Source organism: Scomber scombrus, chromosome 19, assembly GCF_963691925.1.
Source record: "Scomber scombrus chromosome 19, fScoSco1.1, whole genome shotgun sequence".
Taxonomy (NCBI): domain Eukaryota; kingdom Metazoa; phylum Chordata; class Actinopteri; order Scombriformes; family Scombridae; genus Scomber; species Scomber scombrus.
In genome coordinates, this window is record NC_084988.1 from 23,443,751 (window position 1) to 23,462,814 (window position 19,064).

General features: G+C 40.8%; 1 protein-coding gene across 1 annotated transcript in view; it reads left to right on the forward strand.

Moving 5' to 3' along the window:
• kif6 (kinesin family member 6) overlaps positions 1–19,064 on the forward strand; it is a 58,485-nt gene extending 39,421 nt beyond the window's left edge. Inside the window, exons 14-22 of the mRNA XM_062439805.1 lie at positions 6,076–6,178; positions 6,847–6,902; positions 13,352–13,402; positions 14,085–14,172; positions 14,323–14,458; positions 15,543–15,631; positions 16,961–17,050; positions 18,239–18,354; positions 19,018–19,064. Coding sequence (XP_062295789.1) covers positions 6,076–6,178; positions 6,847–6,902; positions 13,352–13,402; positions 14,085–14,172; positions 14,323–14,458; positions 15,543–15,631; positions 16,961–17,050; positions 18,239–18,354; positions 19,018–19,064 — 776 coding nt within the window. The remainder of the gene's footprint in view (positions 1–6,075; positions 6,179–6,846; positions 6,903–13,351; positions 13,403–14,084; positions 14,173–14,322; positions 14,459–15,542; positions 15,632–16,960; positions 17,051–18,238; positions 18,355–19,017) is intronic.

A 19,064-nucleotide genomic window follows, 5' to 3' on the forward strand; every position in this document is an offset into this window, starting at 1 on the left:
AGACCAAGGGCCAAGAATGTTTCAATGTAAACACAAGAGACACTATTCAGACCTGACCGGGATAACAAACCTGGATCCACTACATTTAAGAAAATGTCAGTTCCACATAAAGACAGCATGTCCATGTCAAACCCAAAATGATCTGCCAAACAACTTACTTTTTATATTCTTTTTTCTAGTACAAGAATCTATCTCACATAAGGAAACATGCTAGAGGATATTTACAATGTTTTTGTTGGCAGATATATCCGTGGAAATCTGGCAAATATGATTTAATTGAATAGTAAGTCTGTTTTATGTCGTTCCAGTGTCTGGCAGATTACTCGCCTGAATTTAGAGTGTCATCACACTGTTTCAGTTGAACAGGTTATCTCCCTGCAGTTTTGCCACGCAATGTCTTGTAAAAATTGATATTATAATGTAAAGAGAAGGTATAACAAAGACCTAGTGACAGCAAAGCAAGTAGCAGAGACCTCAACTGTATAGACATGAAAAGACATTTAGATGTAACAGGAATGTGGAAGTCACTGAAAGTCAAGCCAATCAAGCATTGAGTATGCCCCCTAACCAGCTGCAACATTTATTCGGCTTTTCCTATTTAATTTTGTTTAAGTGGAGCTTTAAGTGTGATGATAAACCTGAGCTCTTATAACGAGCTTGGTCATAGCCGCTGGGCACAGGAGTGTGAGCCAGCAACTCATCAAACTGAGCCTGCGCTCCTGTCTGTGCTGCAGCAACCACAGCTCCCTCATCCCTGTCGACATTTTTGTGTAATGGTGCCCAGCGCAGTAATAAGGCCAGCAAAGGGGTAATTGCAAACAGGGTCTCTGAAAGAAGAGCCTATTAAAAAAACAAACACACGTTTGAACTCAGTCCAGCCAGAATTAGTAAGCAAATCAATCATAAAGGGCAATGAAGAGCAACGTGATGAATGGCTGTAGAGCAGTGGTTTATGAAATCGCTGATAAATGATGTGCCGTATACAGTATATTAGTCTCTTAGATGGTATGCGGTCTAAAATGGAACAAGAATGATAATTTTGGCCATCTTACCAGAGTATTTGTTTTCACCTGGCTCCCACAAGTCCTAATCTGATTTCATGAGTTGTGATGACTTGCATGGAATCCACTTTCATTGAATGACCTGTGGCAGTGAAGCATCTGCTGCTCTCCAACCACATATACCAAAAACTCAGACACTCAACTAAACTTAATACATCACAACTCTACTATAATATGATCTTAATGATTTTATAATATTTACTGTGTGTGCTTCAGATTATTACCATGATCATCTTGTGGCTTTTATTACCAGCAACATAAACACCCACATTCTTGAAGTCATTCAACATAGTGTAATTAATACTAATAACATAACATTTAAATATTACAGGTAAATAATTCAGCTGTTTCATAATCAAATAAGATCATAAGAAGGTCAGTCTTGTCAGACTCACAAACACAAGTTCTTTGTGAAGAGTCTTCTGGGATCTTACCATAATAATTGAGTCTCGCACAAAGTTACTTTTGGCAATGGTAAGCAATGCTGCCTTAAATTTCATTTTCATGGCTGTTCCTTCTCATATTGAGTGATACGTTATTACTTGTAATGGCTTACAAATAAAATAAAAGAGTTGATCAGGTGGAAAATGGCCCTTTAGATGATCTTGACATTGGAATGATGTCGGCTACGTCTACATCTTGATCCATGGACATAGTTTGTACACCCACTCAGCCCAGGAATCCTTACTTACTGTTCATTACTGTTCTTTAATTTATCTCAACACGTGCAGTGGGCTCCACTGAGCTACAGCACATATAATTCCAATATGTCATGTCATAAATCTCAGGATTCCGTTTTCTTCACAAAAGAAGCCATCAAATCTTGTCAGCTGCTCTATGCCACAGGAATTTTGGAACAATCTTAGAGAATATGGAGTATTATTTGGGACATTTGAGGCTTGGCCCAGTGGAGTTGTAACATATTGATTTTTTTCATTAACTTAAATCCAAAGAGGGTCAACCATTCCCCAGATCATCTTCCAATTTACCCTTGAGAGAATTCAAAGACCTTTTGTTATATTGACAGAAGTGTATAACTTACTTTTTAGGTTGGTCAAACGACAGGAAATGAACTAATCCTCTGTTTGTGTAAGGTCCTATATTATGTGTTTGAAGTGGCATTGGGTGGAACTTGCCTCAAAGAGATGTTCAGGCCTGAAATTATAACAATTTAGCTGAAAGTTATCAGGGTGATAACTGATTGTCATAGCGACATCAGTTTGCTTTTCTGTATTTTTAACTTGTAACCAAACCAAAGTTGGACCAAAACCCTACAGTAGTTTCTGTAATCACCTTTGGAATCTTTGGTAATAAAGTCTGTGGCAGAAATGTTTGGACGGATGGATCTTTCTGCTAATCTACCACTTTTACACATTCTGACTCATTGACCCACAAAGTGAATGAAACATTCAGCGGTGCGTCACATTTGCTGTCTTCAGTTTTTCAACTCTCTTTCCTTTTTCCCACATACAAAAAAATCTAAAGCAAACACTTACAGAACTGTAGTTATATTGTTTGTGTTGGGGACGTTTGTAAAGATGAGTGCTACATGGGAAATTTATCAAAATTGACAGGGACAAACAGTAAGTAGTTACGGCTGGACTGGATTTCGTTGGTAGGTCATACAAAAGGTTCCTGAGAAAAATGCAAGATAATCAACTTCGCCAATTCCGACATTACATCACTCTTAAATCCAGACTATACTGTAAATACTGTTTCCAACAGTATTGCGACTGTATTTTATTGTACTTTTTTTTTTGGTGGAGAAGTTGCTACCTTCTCAACCATTCCCAGATACAGCAGTCCCTCGCTAGCAGTTACATGTCCACTCAGGAATGTTCATCCACTTTTCTCACACTTCTTGAGACATTTCTGTCTTTTTTTCTGCTCTGTTTGCAACAAACGCTGTGAGCAGAACAAGCGTCCAACTGCATCAGCTGTTAACCAGCAGGGAGAGCTTGATGTTGTCCAGAGAGGCTCTGAACTGTGGGAAGCACAAGCCTTTAAGAACACATTGAGCAGTTCCAGGAGGATCAGAGAAGACACCTCTCGGATTTTAACATCTCTGCCTTTCACAATGTGGAATCCTGGAGCACACCTGGTGTCAGAGATTTATCAAAGCACCGTTAATACTGCCGCGCCAAATGTTTTTGCAAGAGGCCATTACATTGTGCTACATGTCAGACTTCTCTTATGTCCACTAAATGTGCAAACTATTAAGAATACACAATTGACAGTTGTTTTACACAATATACTGTATGATATATCACATATTTCACATCTGGAGTGCCTATTTTTTCCATGACCCACTTGGAAACTCATAACCAAGCTATATACACATTAGATCATTGTTCTTTACTCTGTCCTAATTCAAAACAAATGCACTACACTTATCCTTTCCGCATTCTCAACGGGTCACTGGATGTTTATGTATCTTTTAATTTGGGTTTAATCTGAGGGTTCGGTCGCCGCAGCCAACAGCCTCTATGGTTACGTTGAAGGTAATCGCTGTCCCCTGAAGATTAACTTTAAATGTAATGATGATGACCTTTCCATGGAAACCATTCATGCTGATTGAATGGCATATAATCGACTCTACTCTTTCCAGAGTACATCCTTCTCTACTGAGCTCTTAGTTTTGCCAACAGAGTATAACATGGACATGAGGGAGTGTTTTTCTTTCTTTCTGATGATGACCATTATGTCTTTGGAAGCAGTGTGGGCATATTACAAGACTGTTATTTCCTCAAATAACTAGGTTTTCTACTATTTGTTTGGGAAATTGCAAACTGGACTACTCCACATCTGAGATGCGTCTGTGAGTTTGTGCTGTTAATTTATTGTCTTCTCTCACAAGTACAGATGTACAGCGTCTTCTTCCTGTGCGCTCCAGATTCTTTTTATAGTGTAAAATGATGACTAATGGATGGACAAGGTGTTCCTGTTGTAATTCAGGCTGGTGATGACTTGCATTGAGCTTACGAGGGCCGAAAGGAGACTTGAGACGTCAAGACTCTTACTGTAAATCCTGCTAGCATGTAATGAGACGCTGATGATTCTAGCAGTGCCGTGCTGACATTTCTGTGATGGAAGCAGAAGAATATGACAATAAGGACATCTCGGGAGGTTGACTGTAGGAACACACAATGTACCCAGAAATATTAGCCCCTTTTCTATCAAGTAAATGAGCTCTAACCCCGTCTGCAAACAGTTAACAGTGGGTGTCAGACTTTTTTCTTCTCCTAATAAATTGATGGAACAGTACGGTCATACTTCACTTTGCTGGTATTTCATTTCTAAAATTTGTTGAAACAGCAACAACAGTCACAACACATTCCTCCCCTGTTTCTGCACTTCTGTGGTTTGTCAGCACTTGCGGCACGGAAAAGAAGAATTAGGAAAGTTGGCCTAAGGTCCACGTGATCTCATTACCCCACAAATTATGTTAGTACAACATAATATGATGTCATATCACTCTTAGATATTCCTGGAATGTTAGGTTTTTTTTTTCATTTTATTTTTCTACAAGAGTCGAACGGAGTGCATTTCCCTCAAGAAACCCTCAAGCTGATTTGTTGAGGTTGGCTCTTGCAACATATGCCTGTGAGATGCCTGCTGGTTTCAATCAGGATGTTCCAAAAATAAAGAAACAAAATTCCTCACTGTCCTACAATTAATCTCACATGAGTTACTGTCCTGTGTATGTCTTCGGTTAGAACAGCTTTGTCACAAGAGTCCACACATTTAAACAAGAGTGGAATTTATTGGAGGTCATTGCGATGATTCGGTTTTTCTGTGGCACAGGAAATCTTTCAAAAATAATGCTGTTTTTCTATTTTATTATAAGATTAGGTAATACACATTCCAGCGCAGTCGTGAATACAAGGGGAAAAAATGTTGGTTTACTGAAAACACACAAAACTTGTTTTCTGTTATCTGTAAAAATGCTTTACTGGAAATGTAATTTGTCAGGTTGACAGAGAGATTTTACAGCAGCTTTTTTTCCAAACATGTTTTTAAGTCTAAGAAGTAAGAAATGACATCACAGACTATGCTACACACAGCAGTACTGAATAATTACCTGCCAACATGATTCAGTATATATACATTTTGTATAATCAGTCTATACAGGCCCTGTATTGTATTGTGCTTGATAGCTCATTGTAATGAGACACATAATGAATACACCATCATTATTAATATTATTAAATACCTGTGCTTTTTCTGATATGACAACTGAAAAAGTATACTGTGAAAAAAGTATTTTTCTTTACAATATGTTTCTGGATTTATTAAAGCTACCTCTATATAGTAGAGGAGTACAGTGTTGCCTAATGCAGTTGACCTAATGTCTTCCCTTCCCTTTTCACATACTGTCAATGTCAGTCAATGGCAAGCACATCAACTGTTCAACAGGTAAAACAAAAAGACTATAATCAGTGGGAACCTTTGTGCTTGTGTATTTGAAGCAGATGTATAAAGCTTTAATAAAAAATGATCATCAAACTATATAATTCAAGCCCATAAAACAGTCAGCAGGATGTTATATCCAAAATTATGTGGTTTCCTTACATGTGGCAAATTTCCAGAGGTTGGAAGTTGAGTAGTCTCCGCCGTGCAACGCTGACATGGTCAGAATTGCTGTTTATATTTGTGTTTATGTGCTCTGAATGGCAGGATAATAGCCTTTCAGATTTGTAATTTGTAAAAAACCAGGAGGTCAACGATACCAGTGGGGCTCTGGCTCGCATCTGGCTGCCAGATTGGATATGGGTACCTGTGGATGTGGGAAAGTGGTGCAGCTCAGATCTTAGTGAAACTGTTCAAATGTGCACAGCAGGACATGACACAAGTTTCCATAGTGAGTAGATTTATTTCAGTAGCATGACAAGCATGCATCTTGTTAGTCCGTATGGTAGATTTGATTTAGCGAATGTTTTCATCACGGACGTGCTGATATGTACGGTGGTGCAGTGATGCAGTGGTACTCACAGGGTTTTTACTCTCCTTTCAGGTCCACAGCTGTCCGTGGGAAAGCAGGAGGCCTTTGAAACCTTCATCAGGGACCATGAGGACCATCTGACCATAGAAGACAATAAGAGCCTCCTCAAACAGAGGTAGTAAAGTTTCTTTCTCTGCCCATAATTCAATCCTGTTTACATCTGGTGTTTATTTGTAGCTGTCACTCAGTGCTATTCTATCATAAATCACAGAGGGAGCATGTGAGTGGTTGTTTGAAAACCTCTTACAGATCACACACAAACATACACTACATGTGCATGCACTCATAGTGTATATACAGCAACACAGCATCCTCATTTGTTGGCCAGCACCATGAAACCTTGATTTTTTTTCCTGCCCCATCGGCTGTTGTACCTCACAAAAACCGCCTTTCATCAAATACTTTTTGTAGCGCAAAGTTTTTTCAATGATTTAGATGATTGAGATAAAAACAAAATGGAAATTAAAGCACTAAAACATTGTGCTGTATCATATCCATTAAGATGTACTTACAGTAGGCCATGGTTCATTTTACATTTGTATTAAAAGCACCTGCAGGAGCTGTTAGGTTTTCTAAATGTATTGATTTTGTCTGGAATCAGAAAAACTACTAGACATCTAGTAAATAGTTGCTGCCAACAGAGATACAGTGTTTAATACATCTTTTTACACAATGCTTTAAACTTTTGTCTTCTGCATCAGGCATGCTTATTGTTATTTTACCCCCATCAGTGTTTTTTTTGCTACAACAGCCACAGATTAACACCTACATCCTTTTGAGCAGGTCAGCTGAGGCCAGAAGACTTGGGGAACAACTGCATGAAGCCAGAGACAAAATCAGTAAGTCGTTTCAACAGATGGAAGCTGCCTTCCTGAAATTACATTACGTTTAGGAGCTGCGAAAACGTTAAATTCTACATTTCATTGTCGTCATTATCCTAATAGCAAACAAAGACTGTGGCACAAGCCCCGAGGAAGCCTGATAATTTACCCTTCTGTTAACGTTCACCGAGTCCCAAAAGACACCGGCCTACCTGCCTGGAAAACGTTAATGATCAGATCACTGTCGGGGTTCCGTTACCCCCGGAGTGTAGAAATGTCGTTCAGCACATTCCTGATATTTTCCAGGACCAAGAGGCGTTCTGATTTCCACCCACCTAGTCGTCCAACCTGTGCTTTTTACTAGGCCGTCTCAGGCTGTTTTATGACGACGCTGTAAGCACACCCCTGTGTTCTTCTGGGTAATGTCCCTGACAGGTAGCTTTACCGTGCCAGAAGGAGCCCTGGCATAAACATGCTTCAGTCCATTCTGAATGATTACAGTTAACTTCCCAAGAAATCCACCACAGCTTTGGTCTGTTGTTTCTCAGGTGTTGTTCAGACATGCCATGTGCCATGGTTAGTCAGCTGGCATGCTTCTAGCTTATTTGATTATTGAGCAAGATGGGAAATATCTTAGTTGTTCAAATGAGTGCACTTTGATATGAAGTCACATCACCAGTGACTTCACACAATAATGTATCATAATGATGATTCTCCTGATTTTCCAGGAAATGCAAAAGTAGCTAAAAATATGTTATTAGGTCCCAATCTGGTTTGCATTTACTATTGCAAGCTACGTTTATGAATTTCCCTGGACTGTGTGTGTGTGTGTGTGTGTGTGTGTGTGTGTGTGTGTGTGTGTGTGTGTGTGTGTGTGTGTGTGTGTGTGTGTGTGTGTGTGTGTGTGTGTGTGTGTGTGTGTGTGTGTGTGTGTGTTTGTGGCTCATTTCACATGCCGCTGAAATGGATAGGTTTGCCTCACACCAGCGCCTGGCATCATTTCTGCCTCAGATCACGCCTGGTGGTTTGGTAGCTTTGGGCTGTTCGCCTCCCACATGCCAGCATACACTTATCACCCTCGGAATTTGATTTTGTTTCAGCGTTAAGTCCGCGAGGCGCTGACACAGCCGTATGTCAGACGTGTCATGCATCACGCGAGAATCACCCGTGACAGCGTGTACAATATTAACTCTTCGAATGCGTTCTGCAGGCTTCGTCGCCGTGTGGGTAGAGAGCGCAGAAACTGGTTTTGGAATAAATGAACATGGTTTTTTTGATTTTATTTGTGCGCTACGGTTTTGAAGAGATTAAGAATCCAAATTCTTTAGCGTCTGCAAATTTGGAAAAATACCCAGAGAACATCTTGACGCTGTCAAATATTATTACATTGTTAGATGCATGGAGCTGCATTCTTCCTAGATGAGAGACAGTGTTTTTAGTGGAAGGTGGTTGCCTCTTCTGGCTGGAAAGTGATGCCATAATATTTAGCTCAGTGTGTTTCCTTGCCATCTTGGAAGCCCTGCTTGGAAACTTTACACTACCTGTGTCTCATGGTTAGTGTAGAACATGGAAACAGCTCGCATAATATAGACAAAAGCTTTAGCGCTGCTTTTTTCTGATGGATGTACCCCAGCATGAGGGTCAGTAGCAGGGGAGAAAGGGAGAGGCGGCAGCCCGTGGAGACATTGGTGTCTAAACAGTTCCCTGGTTTACAGTATTGTTCTTGGCCACCACATCAGGCCTTGGAATCCAATCCCACCGGAGGAGCGTATACGTTCCGAGCCCTTAGGTCCAAAAAGCGCAAGGATATATATTTATTCAGAGAGATCAGCGGTGCACATCTTCTACAGCATGAAAGGTGTATGGCAGCTGGAAATGAGCAGGATCGCTTGATTTCTCTGCCAGATGTGGCGGGATTTATGCAGTACGGTCCGAGATGGAGCATCTGGTATCTGCTTTGGCATCCCGCTTTCATCCAATGCTCACCTTTGCTGTAGTGACCCAATGATTGAAGATTTCTGATATAGATTGCAAGTCTGTTGTAGGAGATTTAAATGTCTGTCGTTACTAAGATTGTTCCAAAGGGCTGTAGAGTAATACAACTTGATTCCTGCATTGCATGTGTGTTCTTTTTAGATTTTATGTGATGGTCTTGGTCAAAGTTATGACCTTCAACAGCACTGTCTTCAAACACAGCTGTCCAATAAAAACACAGAATGTGTGTCCAACTCACAATTATGTATTAACAAACTCTATGTTTCATTTCATATATGTTTGATACACAGGTCTTTTCGTGGTTGTATCAGTATATCTGGGCACTTGAATATTTTCGTCCAGGTTTTTTTATATTACTTTGTGCACTGACTTAACAGCAATCATTCCTAAGGTACGCTTGAATCAACACCCTCTCAGACATTGAGAAACAGGATAGCATGTATGCTCCTTGGATCTGGAGCTCACTGTGGTATTCGTGCGGCGTATCACATTTAACCTCCAGGCCACAGAAATCACCAAATATTTATTAAGGCTTGTAGCTTGAAACCGGTCCTTTACGACGACGGCATGTCTCCCGACAAAGTGGGGGGAAACCCTGCATGGTTTTTGAAGAGGTTGCGGTGTCGAGCCCACAGTCTTGTCCTGGAAGGAGGACAGGACGACTGAAGCGTAATGAAGTATTGCAGCGAGCACACCGCACACCACTATTACTTGACACGTATGCAAATTCATCTTTCATGGAATTTTTCTTGTCATTGACGGTCAGGAATACTGGTAAAACTGCTTCGGCAGACTCTCCAAACCAAACACTCAATCACCGCTGACATATCTGTACTTTCTAGTAGTACGTCCAACACACTCAATTTAAGATCGCTCGAGCAGAATATCGCAAAACAGAGCGCATCTACATTCTTATCTGGGACCGTTACAGTACATCACTGAGCCGTTAAGTACATCCATTTATCGCACCATGACCCTGACAAATATAGATAGCCACCATGTGTATCTGCCCGGCCTTGGGGTTGTAAAAGGCTTCAGTACATGCCATGACTGATGTAAACCACACGCGTAGTGTTGGCCCCCATGTGCTTTTCATGTTGCCGTTTTCACCCTGTCAACATGGCACACTTTCAGCATAAATATGTCTTAATCCTTTCACGTTCTTTACGAAAGAAGGAGACTATACATCAGTGAGGTTGTGGGTCACGACTGAGAGAGTTGTGTCTTTTAGAGAAGATTTGAGCGTCCCACCTGACCACAATGTGAAACCGCAGGGGCGTCTCAGTTCATCTACGTTCTCAGCTACGCTAACTACCGACTTAGAATGAAAACATTTAGTGAGGCGTTCTCAAAACCCCCCTCTTTCATTACCCGAAAGCATTAGGAAAAACTCTGTCATCATGGGTACAATCTGTCGCTGCGTGTCATTTGTAACGTTTCACTTCATCGATTCATGTCTCCGCTGTCTACCGTAACCCCAAACAGTGGTCTGTTTGAAAAAAAAGAAGAAAAAAAAGTGTACTGAGAAATGAACTGCTCTGTGTTGCGTGGGCGGATTGCAAACAGTTTTAAAGCATTCCTCAGTGGAACCTGAAGGCTGCTATAAAAGTCTGTGATAATAACGTTGTTACACTTTGTTAATCCTTGGATCTCTATAACTGCACTCAGGGTCACTTCAACAGGACAGTCTTCTTTATATGTTTTCAACGTCTTCATCTTTTCTTTGCAAGGCGATTGCTCTAATCTGACTGTTTTACGGTACCTTGAGAGGTGTTGCATGAAAAGGTAGCCAACCCCCCCCCCCCCCCCTCCCTCCAACCCACTCCACACACAGCCCATATTCTGTGAAGCGATACTTCATCTGGATTTCTCATTTTTGGTTTTTTGGGGGCTCAGCATTTAGATTGGCGGCAGGATCATATTACAGAAAGAGCACCGTCTACATGCGTATGAGACCTCTGGGACTGTAATGGAAACTCGCCACAGAAGATACTGCCATTCAATGTCTCTTTTATCTTCCTCCATGGTCACTTACCCGACTCCCTATCTGAAACTTTAGTCACTTCTTTTGATGTGACCCCGTAATTGTCGCTTTTTGTTATCCTATAGTAAAAGTATCCCCGAATGTTCGCACACAACCTTGTGCGATCGTTTACTATAGATAGATAATATCCACAATATGTTTTGGTACATTTACTTTACAGTTGTCCTTTGCCACTGAGGCATTGCTTCACTAATTCAATATCTTTAATAGGGCAATTAACTACTTCAATTAGGGGGAAGAGAGACAGAGAAAACAGAGGAGCAGAAGCAAATGACTTACCCATATGTTAACCCGGTGTTACTGCCACAAAACAGGCAGTGACCCAAAAAAGCCTCCCTCTTGGTGCTTCCTGGCTCGCTCGAGTCACAAGAGTTCATCGTGAGGACTGTGGAAGGAAGTGTGTAATTCAGCAACACCGTCCTGTTTTGCAATATTCTGTAAAGTTCATCTGCGCGTTCACCCCCGTCACTTAATCTGACGGCAATTTAACATAATATCTGAAAAGCTGTCCCATTTCACGTAAAAGACACAACAGCAATCTTTCTAAACGGGACAGGTAACGTTTCCAACACGGGACAAGTCTGAATTAAATGCTGTCAGATTGATATAAAGACAACAGCAGCAAAACATGGAGAGAGAACTGTTTCACCTTTTAGGGTCACTGTAATAAACATCTCAATCTCTATCTCTTATGCACAAAGACAATAAAATATGTTTGATAAACCATAAAATAGTAAAAGTGCCTACTTTAAGTTACTGAGGAGATTCTTCCGATGTCAAATCAGTATTTAAGAATTTTTTTCCACTTGCGGTGCAACCAGGACGAACAAGATATTAAAATAACCCTCTTGTGCAACCACAGTAACAATCCGATCAGCACTGTCTCCTTATGTTTTCAATTCACATTAATGCCAACTGCATGGATGAATGCCTGAATATCCAGCTATACACTTGACATACAGCGGGTGAGCAAATAGGAATTAAAGGAGTCACACTATTTCCAGCTTCTATCATGTCTGAATAAAGCTGTAGGAACATTAATATAAAAGACATTGTCCGAATGACAAAAACAAATGGATGATGTTCCGTATATGTCTGAAAAGGGATTTTAACTCAAAAAATGTGTATGTGTAAAGACAGAAGATGTGTTAAACATCCTTAGTGTGCTGTGATCACAGTTTTGTACAATTCATGAACATGGATCAGACACAAAAATCTTGATATCTTGATCCACATCTGTCAGTGCTGGTAACCCTGCCACTTAACAACAGTGTAATACATGTCATGGCTGCTAATATGGAAATGACCTACTGAAATCCTCCAAACCAACATAATTAAGCCTGTTTTGTTGCTATACTGAACTGTCATGATGTATTATAAATGAGCAGTCTCTGAGAACTGGTGGTAGTGCAATAATTACTGGTCTGGGAGATGCTTGATTGGCTCGTGTGGGAGGAAAAAAAAAAGACGAATGACTGATGCTGCACGAAAGACATGGAGGTTGTTTGGATACACACTACGACAAGACCATTTTGCATAGCTGTGATTTGAAAAATGAGAGGATCTTTACTGGATCAAAGTCGTACAGTCATTTGTTTGAAGGGGTACTCGAGCTTTAAGAGCCACGCAGTCGTTTTCTTCATTTGCCTAACATCAGAACATCAGATCTCTTCACCCCGACTACCTCTCTCACCCTCACTTTGGTAAGGATTTAGTCATCACATTACAGAGGCATGAAGAGCTTTGTGTAACCCAACACAGAAAAACGTTGTTTTATTTACAGCTGAGAATGCTTTTGGCATCGCATCAGTCAACTCCACTGCAGAAAAGAATGTACAAAACAACTGAACTCAAAGAGAAACAAGTACATTAAAGCACCGAGGTAACACTTTGAGCACCATGAACGTCATTCACTAAACAAATTCCTTTGCTCTATTTACATTAAAGTGCTCCCCCTCTCATGGCATCTCTTGTCTTGTGTATCCAGTATCTTGGTGTGTGTTTGTGGATGTGTGTGTGTGTTGGGATTTGGAATTCCATCAGAATCCTGTGCTGTGGTTTGTTTCATTGTGAAACACCCTGCAGGAACTTTCTGTCAACGAAAACGTAAAACCACGAAGGCAATAAATCATCATATATCCTCTTGACGTGTGCCTCAACAGAGTTGTTTATTTTGTTAGAAAAACTATTAAGACTGTTGGAAAAAAATGTTCAGTCGTATGGAATGTCCTAAAATGCGTATGCTCAAGTATTTGATGAGATAAAAAAGTAAAAAAATGGTTTCAAGTTGAATCGGATGCTGTGGTGAAGAGTAATGTATGTGACAGAAGATAAACACCTTTTAATAAACATTAAAAAGATGTGCTTTGAGTTTTAAGGTTTAAAAAATGCTTTAAAAATCAAATTTCTCTCCCTCTCACTTTCTCAGATGAATTGAAGAAGCAGTTAGAGTTACGGCGGAGGCAGAGAGCAGCTCATGGTGAGTTTGAAAAGCAAGAACAGCAAAATTGCAACCACATGCCAAAGAGCAGCATCATTTCCAACAGGTAAACAATGTGCATATACATTTAAAGCATGATGAATGAAGTGCATCATTCGGGCAGCAATCTCCACATAACTGAATCAAGTGTTGGCTTCTCAGTTACTGAAAGGATGAACAAAGCTGCCACAAAAGCATTTTGATACCGAGCTCTTTGCAGAATGGTGTGGTAAACATTGTGGGCGCTCTTGAAGTCTTTATTCAGCAGTGCCACCTTCAAAGCCTTAATGTCTGAAAGCTTAGTGACCAAAAACTGTGGGGCCACAACCCTTACACTCCTTCATTTACTCTTTTTCTGACTGTTTTGATCAATGACATCAATGCTTTCATGTGGAAAACCGGTTGTAAAGTGCACAAACATCTCTTCCAGCTGAGGTGCCGAAGGTTTTTCTTCTTATTTTGAGTCCTGCATGAGAGAACGCTTCACTGCAGCCTGGCTTCTGTGATCCAGAGCCAACGTTTAAAGAGTTGTGTTTAAAGGAAATGCACTCACGTGTACACAACACATGCTTACTAGCTTCTGGACTTGAAAGGAAAAGCAAGAAAACATTATGGCTGTATTAGTGATTATAGCTATAGCAGTTCCACATTTTTCTTTAAAACTGGTGTAATTCTCCTCTAGGTGTAATTGAAAATCACACAGAGGTCAAGGAGGAGCTGGACCCAGTGGAAGAAAACCTGCGTGAACACATTGAGCAAGGAAAAAAGCTGTGAGTTTAGTAAAAAATGTGTTCTAATGTATTACCGCACCAAATATTTCCATAGTTTCTCCCAAGACCCTGCTTAGATTGATTGGACACAGCAGATGCTTTGCAGTTTGGACAAAAGATGAATTTGGTGCTGCTAATATCTCCCGTCAGTTACAAGAGCACCGTTGGCCGTCTGAAAGCACTGAGGACAGAGATTGAGCACCTGCAGCTGTTGCTGGAGAGGGCAAAGGTCAAACTCCAGAAGGACTTCCATAAGTGGTGGAGCCAGGAGGCTTCCAGTACGCAGGTGACGGACCTTACCTCTCTCTACCTATCTATGTGACAACACCACATAAAGCTTCTGTGAACATGACGTAATGTGGGATAGCGTGTCAAAGAAATGTTCCTGTCCATTCATTTTTGTCTCTGTATTTATGGATGTTTCCCTCTCTGTGTTTTCTGAATATTGGCCTCTATGGACACGTTACAGTGTGTGTAAGTCGATACGCATGTGTCTCTGACTTCGGAGGCTTTTACGGCACCAGTGTGACCCTTGCAGCCTCTGCTCAACATCATGCAGAATGGGCCCTGGTGGGGAGATCTGTAGGAGGCAAATACACAGAAACACATTTTTACAGAATTGCATGTGACCCAAACAAGGGCCTGCAGAGCAGCTTAGAGGCAAGACAGGAACAGCATCAGTGCATATTCTCAGCACTTACACTCTTAACAAGGACAACATGTTCATGAGATTTCTCAGCAACACAGTGGGATGAGAAGAAGCCAGTCATTGTGTTTATTCCTGTCCTAAATAATATTTTGTGTTTGTGCTTAAATGCTTAGCGAGCACAGTGGAAGATAATGTTTGCGAAACCTTTCGAGGGAAAAATGAGTTGAAAATTCCCAGATTATTCCAGAGAAGTCTGGCACAGTTTCATTGGCGTTGATAACTGCTTTGCTTTTTTTTTTAAAAAGCAGACGGGAAGAAGATGTTAAAGCAGCAACATCTGAGCTGCAGATACTGCTGGCTTTCACGCGTCGGTTTTGATCTCATGAATGCAGCAAGGTTTGGGAATTTATCACCGAATGACAAAGAGGAAGTCTGACAGACTGTGCTCGCATGTGCAGGAAACAAGCCGTTTTTCCTCGCCAGTAGATATTCAACAGCTTTGTTCAAGCATTTATTGGTCTGTTTTTAGAAAGCAGCCCACATGTAACTGATGAAACGTTGAGTGAGAAGTGCGACAGAACATGAAGACGCAGGATACCTGAGGTCCTCTGTTCTCTCCAGCTCTATGACGCATAAGGCCACGTTGTGTTTAACTGTCATCAGCGCAGGATGGTGTTCTCACTCAGAGAAATGTCATTAATTTCTCATTGATTGCAACTAGGAGTCTGACACGGAGGCTGCAGCCAGATGTCAAACAAGGTCACCACATGGAACCTTGCAGCCGTCTTCACCTGGTACTCCAGACTTTGGGTGAGTCATGTAAAAAGACTGCTTTCTGTTTGTCCTTCCATCCATCCCTCAAGCACATGTAAACGCACACCGACTGTATAGTATTAAAAGTGTGGACCTTTACTTTAGGCTATCATCAAGCAATCATTCTGAGTCTCTGCTGAGCTGAGCTGAACGGTTACACACAGGAAATCAGCCACTTTATGACGAGAAACACCTTTCCTTCACTGACTCATTTCTGCTCAATTTATTAATGCTATTTTTACCATTTCGCCATCTGCACTCGAACAGCACTTGATTAATGTCCAACAATCTGCAGCTCCTCATCGCCTGTTTCCATGGAACAAATATTGAGCAAATGTTGAAAGGTAATGTCACTGTGTTCTTTCGCCTCACCAATCATGCTGATATTTGTTGTAACAACGTCCAGGACTGATAAGAACACACTGTCAGTCTGTACAAGTGGGTAACAGCTATGATCAGATGTGATATTAAAGCTCTAGGGACGTGGTTCACACTCTAATTCGCCATTCAGCCATGACATCAGGGCTGCCGTGACAAAGCTATGATGACAATACTGTGTCAAATTGAAAGAAACAATAGCCTCAATAAATGAATCATTATTTTTTTTATCATTGTGTCATGCGTGTAACTATATCCAGCCTGAATGGGCCTTACAGACACCACAAACTCATTCAAACCAGGACCAGAATGCTGCGAAAAACAACTTCAAACAACAGAGAAAGTCCACAAAAACTAACGAGAAGCAACTTAAACAACTTTCACAATCAGATCCCCAGACCATCATTGTCTACAAAGAAAATTTAGTTTTCAACATTTATAATTCACGTACAAAGCATAAACTATAGTAGTTAAGACATGAGAGTAAATAATGATTCAAAAGTCCATTTGATCTTCTATTTCTAGGCTTTTGAAACATGGCAAATTCCAATTTTTTTTGACCATCTGCACACCAGCATATTTCAGGGTTCTGTCGAGACATTTCATGGATAATTGACTCTCGTAAATCATCATAATTTGTACAGTACAAAAGAAAATCACAGAGTTCAATATTTGTCTAGTCTGTGTTTAGATGTTGGTCATCCTCACCACTAAAGACATAAAGTACAAATGCATCTGATGTTTGAGTGTACTTTGCACTGTTGCGCCCTCGTGTGGCTCAAACAGACGCGTGCATGTGATCTGACACCTGTGAGATGTGATGTGATGTACTGGACTTCTTTTCTGGATCAATCCATACCAATGTAATTCCATACACATATCACGCTGTGTTGCAGCTGCAGAACAAGGTGCAGGTAATAAAAAGCTTGATTCTAACTCATCACACAGGCCGCCCGGTCTGAGCAGCACTGTGAGAAACTCCCCAGCAAGCCGAGACCCAGACCCAGACTGTTCCACTTCCTCTGCTCAAGACCCCAGGTCAGCCAAGCCTCACTGAACTCTCACTGGCTTATTTATAGTGGATGAGACAGGTTGTCCTCTTCTTTTTCACACTGTAATTATTACATTTCCTTGAATTTCAGAAGTTTTAACCCCACATTACCAGCTGTACCAGCCTGGCATGATAAGCCTACAGAGAGGAAGGAAGCTGACATCACTCCTTCATCAGAGTGGAGGTACATGAAGGGTCCAGCTGGTTTGTTTCAAAGGACACTGAACATCTTGTTTAAATGTTTATGAATTTGAAGAAATGAATTTAAGGTGGTTGAAAGTTTTCATAAACTGTGTGTAATTGATGGAGGGCTTTAAAATAACACCACCTCAGATCACCCTCGTAGCCATGTACCACATACCCGCAACTTCCCTGGTTCCAGTCTGGCAAAGGACTTTTCGGCTTCTTTGCCACCAACTGTCAAAAAAATCCCAAATAATAGTAAAAAAAATAAAAAAAACACCACCTCTCTACATTCATATATTGAGCACATTCGCTACATTGAGGAAAAGCTTATAATATGACATTTTGTTGGATCTCTTGAAATGTAATCTTAACAATTTGTGATTTTTTATTTAAATTTTTATTCACAGACACATTAAAATGTCTTGAATTCTGTGTCTAAGTTAGTTTAGGAACCATGCGTGTTCACCATTGTGTGTACATTTTTTCAACGTGTGCCCAAATGCAAACAATATGTTTCTCATATGTTTGCAGTGTTCCTTCAGTCTATACATACAGCCTGCAGACCTGTAGCTTTTATAGCTGCCGGGTGTTTTCTCTCCACTTATGAACGCGGCCATAAATTTTTATCCCTTTGTGAAGTAACGTCTCCAAACTCTATTAACAAATCAAAGCCCTGCTGCTGAAACAACCTTTTTTTTACAGCCGCACTAAAACACTCAGCGCGTAACATATATGCTTTTGTGCGTCTCTAGCAGCCACTTGTAGCAACAGAGATGCTATTGTTTTATACAGAGGGGCTGCGTGATGTATAAGGTTTGTAGCTTATTTCCTGTAAAGCTTTTTGGAACAAGAACAGCGCCGGCGGAGCGGCGGCTCTATTCGACAGGCCTCTCCAAACATACACACTGAAAGCGACGGATTACTGGATTTATGCTGTAAATGAAAGCAAATCAAAAAGTCCTTTATTGTGTCATGTGTGTAAATTTCAGGAACCTTTCAGCCACCACGCTCTCATCCTCCTCTTTACCACTAACGGGAGACCAGCAGACCGACGCAGACATCATGGCCTTTGTCAGAGCCAGGCAAAACCTCCTCAACAGGACAGGTAACACACACACACACACACACACACACACACACACACACACACACACACACACACAAAGAAAGAAATAACACAGAAACTAACAATCTCACAGTATACATTTTGCATTCAACACTGCCCTCGAGTGGCGTGACGCCTTATATCACATTAGGACCATAAATGTTTTGAGCTTTTGAGAGTTATATTGAATCTATACATCACACTCTATAACAAGGAAGAAATTTGGTACCTACAGGGGCCCCATGTTCTGATTGGATAACGCTGCCATCAGGCCTTGCAGCAAACGTGTGTCCTTCATTTCAGTAAAGAACAGTGTTGTCCAGTATAGTACAGGGGATATTCAACTTCAAATTGATTTCAGAGGCCATTCTGTATATATTGCTCTAAGACAATTTCTTAAAGATTTCCTCCAGATGTGTTAAAAGACAAAAAAAGACTTTGCTTGGAATAATAATGTGTCTAATGCGATTTGTCCATAGAAAAAGTTGCATACTGGACCATGATTGGCTCCAAACTAGTTGTTAGGTTACAAATCATACTCATTTTGACGTGCTTTAAACTGAGAGTTGCAATGAGAGAAGAAACCTTGTAACTCCATATTTAGTTTTAGACATACAACGTTTCTGACAGTAATGTAATTAGACCTGTGTCTTATATCTGTAGAGCCCGACAACATCATTGAGGGCCCCTTTCTGCTCAAGGGCCACTGA